Below are 13285 nucleotides of genomic sequence, written 5' to 3' on the forward strand. Positions count from 1 at the left end.
AGCCCTTCAAATACTGAAAGAGAGCATTCATGTCCCCCCTCAACCTCCTCTTCTCCAGACTGAACATTCCCAACTCCCTCCACCTTTCCTCACAGGGCTTGGTCTCCAGGCCCCTGATCATCCTCGTCGCTCTCCTCTGCACCCGCTCGATTCTGTCCACATCCTTTTTGAAGTGAGGCCTCCAGAACTGCACACAATCCTCCAGGCACAGCCTGACCAATGCAGTGAACAGCGGAATGACGATATTTTGTGATTTGGATGTTATGCCTCTGTATATGCACCCCAAGATCGCATTAGCTTTTTTTGTCGCTGCATCACACTGGCTGCTCATATTTAACTTATGGTCCACCTGTACCCCAAGACCCTGTTCACACACACTGCTGCCCAGAAGTGTATCCCCCATAGAAAATGAAGATTCAACATTAAGCCTACAGATTTGTGCAAAAGGTAAATTTAGAAGAGGGACTTGTAGGAGGAAGATGGAGATTCAACGAAGGTATTATGGCAGGAAATTCCAGGCAAAAGAGGTACAAATGCTTCCAGTACCCACTTTAGACTCCCTTGTATGCAACAGTATGCAACAGTTACCCTGTTAAATGGCAGAGCACCTGTTTTGCCTGCAGAAGGTCACAGGTTCAAGACCCAGCATCTCCAGTTAAAAATGGGATCAAGGTAGCAGGTGATGTGAAACACTTTGACTGGGCATTCTGATACACGTCTGAGTACACAGTGCTGAGTACACCAGTAGTCTGATTCAGTATACAGCAGCTTCATGTCTCGCTGATTATTATTTTATTTTGGGCTTTGGCAAGGCTGCTGGGGAAGGGAAGAAACGTCCCCTTTTGCTCAGCTAAATGGCTGAATTCTCTCCCTACCACACCTCAGCTGGCCGCGATACGATCCAATGCTGGCGCCCATGGGTTTCTGCAAAGCGAACCCGTTGAGCAGGTTTTTCTCCCGGATCATACGAGTGCCAAGCTTGCCACCTTGGGGCAAGTTTTAAAGCAACAAAAACAAACATGCAACAAATGACAGACTTGGCCCAAACGATGGGCCTCTTAGAGTCGGGCCGTGTCCAACTGATTCCAGATTGCTTCAGAGGAGAAGGGGGGCTTTTGGACAGCGCTGCTCCCAAGGAGGTCAGGGGGACGTAAGGAGTATTTGCACTGGAGTGCCAGAGAGCAAGACGCACTTCATGTTGGGCATTGATTGGCGTGAGACGAGGATGGTGGAGAAGACGGCACGAAAGGCAAGACCAGCTCTGGCAGATGAGACAAAAGAGTCACCTGGGCCAATGTTCCATTTCAAGCAGGAGCCATCCGGATGGGACTAGGAAGCCCCCAGCACGGAAGGAAGGCAACAGTCCTCCCCAAACATATGTCGCCAGCATCAGGTGTTCAGAGATATAGTGCCTCTGTATATGGAGGCTTCATTTGGCCGTCACGGCTAAGTGTCGTTAAATGGCCAATTCCCCATTCACTCATCTCGTCCATTGTAAAAATAAACATCTAAACTGGTGGCCATCCCCCCACTCCAAGGCAGCAAATTCCATAAATTAATTAGGTGTCTTTGATCTGTCCACAATACAGCATGGTGTAGTGATTCAGAGAGGTGGTTTAGAGCGATGGACTCTGATCTGGGGAACCAGGTTTGATTCCTCTGCTCCTCCACATGAGCAGCGGAGGCTAATCTGGTGAACTGGATTTGTTTCCCCACTCCTCCACATGAAGCCAGGTGGGTGACCTTGGGCTAGTCACAGCTCTCTCAGCCCCATCTACCTCACAGGGTGTCTGTTGTGGGGAGGGGAAGGGAAGACGATTGTAAGCCGGTTTGATTCTTCCTTAAGTGGTAAAGAAAGCCAGCGTACAAAAAAACCCAAAACAACAACATAATATACTGCCAAGCCTTTTCGCTGGGGGAACCTGAATACCACTGTGAGAGGAACAGGGAGGGGGGTGGGGTGGAAACACCTTCCTTCACTCCCTCTACATCATTCGTAACTTGGCTGGGTTACCCGAGAGACGTTCGACCAAGACGATAGGAACTGAATCTGGGACCTGCTGCTGGCAAAGCGAGGATAACACCGCTGAGTTCTTGCCTCGCCCGATGAGTGACTGGATCCCATTAAATGAGCGAAAGAGCCACATTGCACTCACGGAGGCAAAGGTGCCGATTTGCTTGATGTTCTGTTCGTAACTTTGCGAGCTGGTGGGCCTCCCGGGCGTCCGTCTGGAGTACCAGAAGGTGTAATTATACTGCAGAGGGTGCTCAGCTGGCCCTGGAACCACAGCCTGTGTGCGGAATTGAAACACTCATTTATCCTCATGCATTTTTAGACAGAGAGTGCTGAAAGAGAGGTTCGCGACATTAAAAGCTTGCCCTGTTCCTGCCATCGCGGAGCGTGAAGGAACAGTTTAGGCTCATTTTCTCAGAGAAATCCCATCTCTGTTAATAGCCCGAAACACACCATTAGCCTGGCAGGAACTGACTATATTTCAAACGAGAGATTAGCAATCCTCGGCTTCGCCTGAGTTTTTCCAAGCTGGCAGCAGCAGAGTCTCAGGAGGATCGTTTAGTGTCTCTCTCGGAAGCGATTCACAAGATAAGGCCAGTTCGTGAACTCTGCTGCCATGTCTTTATATCCTTCCCACTGCTAAGAAAACAGACCTGAAAACACTGCGAGATTACAGAGAACTGAGCCTTCGTCTGCGAGGTCTGCTAGTGAATCTGAAAAACCCAAACGTCAGCAACGTGCGCAACATTTCAACAGCTGTGTTCATTTTTTTAAGCCCTGACAGATCCCCGGCAGTAAAATCAACTTCCCAGCTTAAAAAAAGAACAACTTCAGGAGAATCTGGGCTGGTTTTTTTAAAACTTTGCCTTCCTCAGATACAGTCACAAGAAAAACTCACCAGGAATGAAGCACCCCAGCCAGGAAATACTTTCTCCCACCTATTCCTGCAGGCGAGCTCTAGAGCAGTGGTTCCCAAAGTGGGCAGTACCACCCCCTGGGGGCTGGTGGGATTACCTAGGGGGGCACTAAGAGGGAAGGGGGTAGCAGGGGAGCACTAGAGGTGGGCCCCTTCAACTGTGTTGTTGGATAGGGTAGGGGGCGCTGTGGTTGAGTTTGTGGAACCGAGGGGACGGTGGCCCGAAAAGTTTGGGAAACACTGCTCCAGAGTCTGAAGCAGTTCACTAACACTAGCAAATGCCGGTCTTTTAGAGGGGCAGGGAATGCATGTGCGGGTTGGGGGGGCTTGCATGCTATAAGGCCCCCTGAAGGAGCGCAGGGGGTCTCTCTCCACGCTTTGTTGTACCCTTCCCAGATGTGATCACTGCCTGTGGGGGGGGGGTGTCAGGCCACCACCCAGCTTTTGGGTGGGGGCACAGAAGGAAGGGTGTGGCCACAGTTCAAGGGGAAAGGAGATCAATCCTGTCAGAGGGTTATGAATCTCTGAGCTGGGTGGAGTCTACTGCAAAGCATCGGGCCACTTGGATACCTGTCACATGAACACGTGAAGCTGCCTTCTACTGAATCAGACCCTTGGTACATCAAAGTCAGTACTGCCTACTTAGACCGGCAGCGGCTCTCCTGGGTCTCAAATAGAAGTCTTTCATATCACCTACGTGCCTGGTCTCTTTAACTGGAGATGCTGGGAATTGAACCTGGGACCTTCGGCATGCTAAGCAGATGCTCTATCACTGAGCCACGGCCCCTTCCCAATATGAACACATGAAGCTGCCTTATGCTGAGTCAGACCCTTGGTCCATCAAAGTCAGTATTGTCTACTCAGACCAGCAACGACTCTCCAGGGTCTCAGATAGAGGTCTTTCACATCACCTACATGCCTGGTCTCTTTAACTGGAGATGCTGGGGATTGAACCTGGGACCTTCTGCATGCTAAGCACTGAGCCACGGCCCCTTGTCAATGCTAACTCCAAGCTTGCTGTTATGGCAGGTGTCCTGTGCTTGCAGGGGGCGGAGGAGCCTGCATACTGCAAAATTCAACTGAAGGGAGGGACACGGCATGTCTGCTGGTTACAGCAGGGAACTCCCAACGGGATGGACGGCAAGTTTGCAGCAGCATCTGGCTTACCCCTTTGCTCTCCCTGTAGGAATGAAGACAGCCACTTTCCTGAATAGGAGCAAAAACCCTTCCACGAACGAGACGTCCCTGCTTCCCAGGATGCCCTTCTTCGCTGGCCCATAGTAAAGTCCTTTCCCGAGTTCGGTTCTTTGGGGCACGCTTAGGTGTTGCTGGATGCCAGAAACCGGCTTTTTTTTTAGACTGACAGGAGCCAAAGCCATGCCGGCTCAATGCCAGAGAAGTCCCAGCCCCGTCGGCCTGTTGGTGAAACACTGGGACACTGCAGGAATTGTCCTGCTTTCAAAATGCAGACTTTTAAAAACGTGCACACTTTTGGCGCTGATATTAAAACAAATAACCAGTCTGGATTCAGATGGCTTTGCAAGATCTGACTCATCAGATTAAAGCAACCTGCTTGCAAGACTCAGCTCGCTGGTTTTAGTGTTCAATCGTTTGCAGTTTTTTATTTCTCTCAGAGCTGCTTTCTGGGTAGCATAGGATCTTGGGACCCATGTGGACCAAAAGCCACATAGGATGAGGCCAGCATGGTATAGTGGTTAAGAGCAGTGGTCTGGAGCAGTGGACTCTTATCTGGAGAACCAGATTGGATTCCCCGCTCCTCCATATGAGCAGCAGAGGCTAATTTGGTGAACCAGGTTTGATTCCCCACTCCTCCACATGAAGCCAGCTTGGTGAGCTTGGGCTAGTCACAGCTCTCTTAGAGCTCTCTCAGCCCCACCTACTTCACAGGGTGTCTGTTGTGGGGAGGGGAAGGTGATTGTAAGCTGGTTTGATTCTTCCTTAAGCAGTAAGCGAAAGTTGGTGTATAAAAACCAACTCTTCTTCTTCAGTGACCAGGACTGATCCCTCCCCTTTTCTCTTATGCCAGCAGAAAGGCTGTTATTATTTGACTTATCATCCCTACTTTTTTCCTCCCTCAAGTACGAGAGATCTTCAAATGATCTGCAAATGTCCTTTTGACCAAGCTCCAGGCTATTGACCCTGACACCCTGCTCTGGTGTATGGTGGAGGCAAGAACGTACCTTCCTCTTGCTGCTGCTCTGGGATTTGTCTCTATCATCTTTTTCCTTCTCACCATCTTTCTGTGTGCCGTTCTCTTCGTTCTGGTCATGGTCTCCACTGTCATCGTCCTTCAGACTAGCAAAAGGAGGAGAAAAGCGTCAGTTTGGAATTAGTTGGGCTAATGGTGCCGTGCTCCTGCCTGTTAACAGCCCCCCCACAAAAGGGCGCTTCCAAAGGAGCCCACCCTGAGAGAGGCTTTGGATGCAATGGCCCTGTGGGAGAAGCACAAGACATTTGCACTCCCGGGGCAGGGAGTTCCACAATTAAACTATGTGTTGTGTGAAGAAATACTTCCTTTTATCTGTTTTGAATCTCTCACCTTTCAGCAGATGACCCTGTGTCCTAGAATTATGAGGGAGAAACACTTCTCCCTGTCCACTCTCTCCATTATCAAGCATAATATTATAGACCTCTATCATGTGTCCCCTTAACCGCATATGAGTAGAAAAGGTGGATTGTGTAGGCCTTCTGGGAGGGAATTCCAGGTATCCCAGAGAAGTGAGAGGAAAAAGAGCAGAGTCATTTAACAATAGGTGACTTCCAGGCAGCTGGCTTCATGTGGAGGAGTGGGGAAACAAATCCAGTTTACCAGATTAGAGTCTGCCGCTCATGTGGAGGAGTGGGGAATCAAAGCCGGTTCTGCAGATTAGTATCCGCTGCTCCAAACCACCGCTCTTAACCACTACACCATGTTGGCTCTCTAGAGTTCACTTCTTTAGAATGTAAATACATAGAGTCTTACTGCCTACCTAAATTGATAGCATAGGCAGGATTAGAAATGTAAGATTTCCACAAATTGTGAAGCCCTGGGGGACTGTTTTTTGCTTTGGAGGGGGTCAAGAATTTTTTTATCACAGAACTATCTCACAGCTTCAATAATTTGAAATATAGCCAGCATATAAATTATTTCACTGCTTCAATAGCCTAAATGTATAACATAGCCAGCATATAAAATTGCACTATCTGGTACATGTCTAGAATTTAGAAGCACAAATTCCTTTCTTTATTGCAAGCAAAATTATCAGTATTATACTTTACACTACCTCTGCATGGGTATCTTGGGTTTGCAATCTGAGAGGTAGGAACGAGTAAAAATTGAAAGGAAACAGCAACCTTTACAGTAGACAACGCATATTAGTTGGACTGACAATCTCAAACCATTACAATTATTGGCAAAGGCAGATATTGAGTTTAATTTTATAACATAACAAGCACCAATCTCTTCAATAATGTATTATCATATACATAGACAAAATTAGTCCTGTTTAAGTAACAAACATATCTTTGAAAGTATGTTGCATCTACAGTAAAAACAGGATTATTATATTTTTTGTAAATTGTCTTTGTTCCACCTTTCTAAGAGCGGCTTGAAATTACCTCGCAAGGCAAGGTAATTCCAAAAAAATTTCATGCTAAACATTTTGAGTAACAGTGCAGCTTATCATAAAAGAGAAAATATTTCATATTTCTCCATAATTTCTGGTTTATCTGTTGGGGGAAAAGACACATGCCCCGCCCCCTAATTTCTCATCTTGTTCCCAGTGCTGCAATCTCTCGTGAGGATTCATTCATTGCATCTGAAGAAGCGGGCACTGAACCACCAAAGCTTAACTTGGAACAAAATTCTGCTGCTCTTAAGATGCCCTCAGCCTCCAGAGCCAGCGTGGTATAGTGGTTAAGAGTAGCAGACTCTAATCTGGTGAACCAGGTTGGTTTCCCCACTCCTCCACATGAAGCCAGCTGGGTGACCTTGGGCTAGTTGCAGCTCTCTCTGAACTCTCTCAGCCCCACCTACCTCCCAGGGTGTCTATTGTGGGGAAGGAAAGGGGATTGTAAGCCAGTTTGAGTCTCCCTTAAGTGGTAAAGTCAGCATATAAAAACCAACTCTTCTTCTTCTTGTTCTTTTATTCATCATGAAGTAAACTGGGCAGCCTTGGCGCTCTGCTTAGCCTAACTCACAGGGTTATTGTGAGGATAAAATGTGGGGGGAGCATCTCTACCAGTGATGTAGGAGAAACTTTGTCAGATGCAGCTTCCCTCCCCTCTTTTTATATTCGAGGTCCAAAATCATCATGTTCTCCTCTGCATTCACTTTCCTTAAGCCATCAGCACCTCCACGACAATGCTATCCTACCCTTCCTACAAGGAACAAGGGGTGGTCTAAACACCCCCCTTAGCCTCACAACAAGCCTGTGAGGTGGGCTAAGCAGAGAGAGCCACTGAGGTAAAGCCAGCCAGTTCTCAATTGGCAACCCAATTGACTCCCTCCATCTCCAACTGGGGCAGGTGAATGGGTGACTGGGGAGGGGAGAAAGAGGAGTCAACTCAGATCCAAGATGGTGAAGTGCAAAAAAATAAATCAGACTGAATCAGACCCTCGGTCCATCAAAGCCAGCGTTGTCTATTCAGACCGGCAGCGGCTCTCCAGGGTCTCAGGCCGAGGGTCGTTCCCGTCACCTACCTACCTAGTCCCTTTTAACTGGAGATGCTGGGGGTTGAACCTGGGACCTTCTGCATGCCCAGCAGAGGCTCTACCACTGAGCCACAGCCCCTCTCCTGAAAGGTTAAGAATACGTGAACACATGAAGCTGCCTTATACTGAATCAGACCCCCTTGGTCCATCAAAGTCAGTATTGTCTACTCTGACTGGCAGCAGCTCTCCAGGGTCTCAGGGCGGGGTTTTTCACATCACCTACATTTGCCTAGTCCCTTTAACTGGAGATGCCGGGAATTGAACCTGGGACCTTCTGCATGCGAAGCAGAGGCTCTTCCACTGAGCCACGGCCCTTCCCCTCTCCAAAGTCTTAGGTCTTTCCCATCACCTACTTGCCTGGTCCCTTTAACTGGAGATGCCAACCTGGGACATTCTGCAAGCCAAGCAGATGCTCTACCACTGAGCCACAGCCCCTCTCCAAATACACATGAAGCTGCCTTATAGTGCATCAGAGCATCGGTCCATCGTCAGTATTCCCTACTCAGACCGGCAGCGGCTCTCCAGGGTCTCAGGCAGGGGTCTTTCCCATCACCTACTTGCCTGGTCCCTTTCACTGGAGATGCCGGGGGTTGAACCTGGGACCTTCTGCATGCCCAGCAGAGGCTCTACCCCTGAGCCACAGCCTCTCCCCTCTCCAAGGTCTCAAGCAAAGGTCTTTCATATCACCTACTTGCCTAGTCCCTTCAACTGGAGATAATGGGGATTGAACCTGGGATCTTCTGCATGCCGAGCAGAGGCTCTACCACTGAGCCACGGCCCCTCTCCATGGCTCTCAGGCAGAGAAGGGTCTTTCACATCGCCTATCTGCCTAGTCCCTTTAACTGGAGATGCTGGGGATTGAACCTGGGATTTGAACCTGGGATCTTCTGCATGCCAAGTAGAGGCTCTACCCCTGAGCCACGGCCCCTCTCCATGGCTCTCAGATAGAGAAGGGTCTTTCACATCGCCTATCTGCCTAGTCCCTTTAACTGGAGATGCTGGGGATTGAACCTGGGACCTTCTGCATGCCCCGCAGAGGCTCTACCACTGAGCCACGGCCCTTCCCCTCTCCAAGGTCTCAGGCAAAGGTCTTTCATATCACCTACTTGCCTAGTCCCTTCAACTGGAGATAATGGGGATTGAACCTGGGATCTTCTGCATGCCGAGCAGAGGCTCTACCACTGAGCCCCTCTCCATGGCTCTCAGGTAGAGAAGGGTCTTTCACATCGCCTATCTGCCTAGTCCCTTTAACTGGAGATGCTGGGGATTGAACCTGGGATTTGAACCTGGGATCTTCTGCATGCCAAGTACAGGCTCTACCCCTGAGCCACGGCCCCTCTCCATGGCTCTCAGGTAGAGAAGGGTCTTTCACATCGCCTATCTGCCTAGTCCCTTTAACTGGAGATGCTGGGGACTGAACCTGGGACCTTCTGCATGCCAAGCAGAGGCTCTACCCCTGAGCCACGGCCCCTCTCCATGGCTCTCAGGTAGAGAAGGGTCTTTCACATCGCCTATCTGCCTAGTCCCTTTAACTGGAGATGCTGGGGACTGAACCTGGGACCTTCTGCATGCCAAGCAGAGGCTCTACCCCTGAGCCACAGCCTCTACCCTCTCCAAGGTCTCAGGCAAAGGTCTTTCATATCACCTACTTGCCTAGTCCCTTCAACTGGAGATAATGGGGCTTGAACCTGGGACCTCCTGCATGCCCAGCAGAGGCTCTACCACTGAGCCACAGCCCCTCTCCATGGCTCTCAGGTAGAGAAGGGTCTTTCACATCGCCTATCTGCCTAGTCCCTTTAACTGGAGATGCTGGGGATTGAACCTGGGATTTGAACCTGGGATCTTCTGCATGCCAAGCAGAGGCTCTACCCCTGAGCCACAGCCTCTCCCCTCTCCAAGGTCTCAGGCAAAGGTCTTTCATATCACTTACTTGCCTAGTCCCTTCAACTGGAGATAATGGGGATTGAACCTGGGACCTCCTGCATGCCCAGCAGAGGCTCTACCACTGAGCCACGGCCCCTCTCCATGGCTCTCAGGCAGAGAAAGGTCTTTCACATCGCCTATCTGCCTAGTCCCTTTAACTGGAGATGCTGGGGATTGAACCTGGGACCTCCTGCATGCCCAGCAGAGGCTCTACCACTGAGCCACGGCCCCTCTCCATAGCTCTCAGGCAGAGAAGGGTCTTTCACATCGCCTATCTGCCTAGTCCCTTTAACTGGAGATGCTGGGGACTGAACCTGGGACCTTCTGCATGCCAAGCAGAGGCTCTACCCCTGAGCCACGGCCCCTCTCCATGGCTCTCAGGTAGAGAAGGGTCTTTCACATCGCCTATCTGCCTAGTCCCTTTAACTGGAGATGCTGGGGACTGAACCTGGGACCTTCTGCATGCCAAGCAGAGGCTCTACCCCTGAGCCACAGCCTCTACCCTCTCCAAGGTCTCAGGCAAAGGTCTTTCATATCACCTACTTGCCTAGTCCCTTCAACTGGAGATAATGGGGCTTGAACCTGGGACCTCCTGCATGCCCAGCAGAGGCTCTACCACTGAGCCACAGCCCCTCTCCATGGCTCTCAGGTAGAGAAGGGTCTTTCACATCGCCTATCTGCCTAGTCCCTTTAACTGGAGATGCTGGGGATTGAACCTGGGATTTGAACCTGGGATCTTCTGCATGCCAAGCAGAGGCTCTACCCCTGAGCCACAGCCTCTCCCCTCTCCAAGGTCTCAGGCAAAGGTCTTTCATATCACTTACTTGCCTAGTCCCTTCAACTGGAGATAATGGGGATTGAACCTGGGACCTCCTGCATGCCCAGCAGAGGCTCTACCACTGAGCCACAGCCCCTCTCCATGGCTCTCAGGTAGAGAAGGGTCTTTCACATCGCCTATCTGCCTAGTCCCTTTAACTGGAGATGCTGGGGATTGAACCTGGGATTTGAACCTGGGATCTTCTGCATGCCAAGCAGAGGCTCTACCCCTGAGCCACAGCCTCTCCCCTCTCCAAGGTCTCAGGCAAAGGTCTTTCATATCACTTACTTGCCTAGTCCCTTCAACTGGAGATAATGGGGATTGAACCTGGGACCTCCTGCATGCCCAGCAGAGGCTCTACCACTGAGCCACGGCCCCTCTCCATGGCTCTCAGGCAGAGAAAGGTCTTTCACATCGCCTATCTGCCTAGTCCCTTTAACTGGAGATGCTGGGGACTGAATCTGGGACCTTCTGCATGCCAAGCAGAGGCTCTACCCCTGAGCCACAGCCTCTCCCCTCTCCAAGGTCTCAGGCAAAGGTCTTTCATATCACTTACTTGCCTAGTCCCTTCAACTGGAGATAATGGGGATTGAACCTGGGACCTCCTGCATGCCCAGCAGAGGCTCTACCACTGAGCCACGGCCCCTCTCCATAGCTCTCAGGCAGAGAAGGGTCTTTCACATCGCCTATCTGCCTAGTCCCTTTAACTGGAGATGCTGGGGACTGAATCTGGGACCTTCTGCATGCCAAGCAGAGGCTCTACCCCTGAGCCACAGCCTCTCCCCTCTCCAAGGTCTCAGGCAAAGGTCTTTCATATCACCTACTTGCCTAGTCCCTTCAACTGGAGATAATGGGGCTTGAACCTGGGACCTCCTGCATGCCCAGCAGAGGCTCTACCACTGAGCCACAGCCCCTCTCCATGGCTCTCAGGTAAAGAAGGGTCTTTCACATCGCCTATCTGCCTAGTCCCTTTAACTGGAGATGCTGGGGATTGAACCTGGGATTTGAACCTGGGCCCTTCTGCATGCCGAGCAGAGGCTCTACCCCTGAGCCACAGGCCCCTCAGGGAAGCATCCCCGCTCCTTCCTGGTGCAAATAAAAGAGCCGCCTTTGAGAGAGAAGCGTCTGCCAGGGGAGAAGGCAGGGGGGAGGGGCCAGGTTCCCACAGGGGGGGAGAGAAGCAGAGGCCCCCCCCCATCACGTGACCCCGAGAGGCCCAAGAGGCGCCGCTCCTCCTCCTCCTCCCCTCCCGGCCGTTGGCAGCCGAAGCCGCCCCGACCCCCTTCCCCGCCGGCGACCCGCCGAGAGGGGCTGTCCCGGACCCGAGGGAGGCGACGCCGCCGCCACTCACGCGTCGAACTTGTTGTTCATCCTCCTCAGTCGCTCGTTGTCGGCCGCCTTCCCTCCCCTCCCCCCCTCGGCCCGGGCTCCTTCCGCTCGGGGCCCGGCCTCCCCGCCCTCCACTTCCGGTCCTGCGGAACCTCCCTCCCCGGCGGCGGTTTCCGGACGGAAGCCTGAGGCGGCGCGCACTCGCCGTTGGGCAATGAAGAGCGAAGGGGGGGGAGTCTCCACTTCCGCTAGGAAGAGGCGGGAAGCCCACTGGGGTTGGTCGGGGGAGGCCGCTCTAGGCTTGAGCGGGGTTTTTGTGTGTGTGAGGAAGGGCAGGAGGCCATCGCCGTGCCCGGCTTCCGGTTTCGGATTGGGTGGTTCTGATTGGGCGGCTTTATAGACTCCTAGGCCGTTTGTGCCTGGGAGGTTTTGCCTGGGATTTGCATCTCCAGTGGTTCCCAACCTTTTTTTGGCCATGCTCCACCTAAGCATCTCTAAAGTCCTGATGCCCCCACCCCCGTGACATATAATTCTTCCCGCCATGTACATTCTGATTTTAATTTAAAAAAAAATTTTTTTTAATATTATTTTATTTATATAATTGGAGGGTACAGGAAGAGAAAAAGGGGAAGGGGTAAACGTTATCATTATAAAAACAATACAGTATTGTAAAATGATTTCTGAATAGAACATAATTACAGAATATCTTTAGTTTGTTGTACTTGCATCAGGCTGATTTCTAATATTTTAAAAATTCATATTCTACTTGGCAGTTAATTGAGATAAGGAAATATAATACAGAGTTTATTATAATGTTTAAACATACTTCGTTTAGGTTAGCTGCATTTCATGTAAGTGTAGAAAGACGCCCACTTCTCCTCGAATTGCTAAAAATGTGTGTTGTTGTAGCAGACTTTAGGAGTTAGATTTTCAAACACAAAGACTCAAAACCAACTTTGGAGAAATCAGATTTATTATTTCAAATGGCTGTTTGAGTCCCCAGACTCTGCCCTTCAGAGGCTTTTCAAGATGGAGATGGAGCTCTAGATACAACTGTGTTCAGGCTTATATAACCTCTTAATTAGCTCATTACAATATTTTAACTACACATGTTACATTATAGCTTTTCATTGGGCTCAGAGGTCTTGGGGATGATCCATACAAATTAGAATAACTTTCATTGGTTTTAATTATACAGACATCTTATTGGTGAATTATAAGACAGAAATTACCTGATTGGTCAAATAAACTTGTGCAAAGAGTCCATTGTTAATGCACCTGTTACTTTATCTGGTAACAATTAATCTTTTCCTCCCTAATAGTTCCCAGACATCTTGTCTGCTTTACTCTGTTTGTCAACCTTGGAAGAACAAGTAGTATTGTATAGTTATCTCTTCTTGAATTCTCTTTTGTCTGTCTTTAACTTCTAAATGTATTTCTCCAGAGGCCCTCTGAGTTTGGAGTTTTAATAATATTTCTTAATTTTTAACTCTTACAGGTATACTGCTTCAGTATGTCAAAAAAATTCATTGTAAATAACTCATTCTCAAATTGCCCCCCATAAAAATCAAA

At 50.0% G+C, this 13285-nt stretch overlaps 1 protein-coding gene and 1 non-coding gene across 3 annotated transcripts in view; both read right to left on the reverse strand.

The window, feature by feature from the left end:
• EIF4E2 (eukaryotic translation initiation factor 4E family member 2) overlaps positions 1-11821 on the reverse strand; it is a 34850-nt gene extending 23029 nt beyond the window's left edge. The window contains exons 1-3 of one of the 2 annotated variants that reach the window (XM_056849655.1): positions 11736-11787; positions 5132-5246; positions 2157-2291 (exon numbers count right to left, since the gene is read on the reverse strand). In XM_056849655.1, coding sequence (XP_056705633.1) covers positions 2157-2291; positions 5132-5246; positions 11736-11755 — 270 coding nt within the window. In that variant the 5' untranslated portion in view covers positions 11756-11787. Of the gene's footprint in view, positions 1-2156; positions 2292-5131; positions 5247-11735 lie in introns of both variants that reach the window. The other variant, XM_056849654.1, reaches the window with a different exon arrangement.
• Positions 7888-7956, reverse strand: TRNAA-CGC (transfer RNA alanine (anticodon CGC)). The gene has a single exon. It is a non-coding gene; the product is annotated as a tRNA-Ala (tRNA).
• Positions 11822-13285: the final 1464 nt, after the last annotated feature.

This window comes from Euleptes europaea, chromosome 5 (assembly GCF_029931775.1).
Source record: "Euleptes europaea isolate rEulEur1 chromosome 5, rEulEur1.hap1, whole genome shotgun sequence".
In the NCBI taxonomy this organism is placed as follows: domain Eukaryota; kingdom Metazoa; phylum Chordata; class Lepidosauria; order Squamata; family Sphaerodactylidae; genus Euleptes; species Euleptes europaea.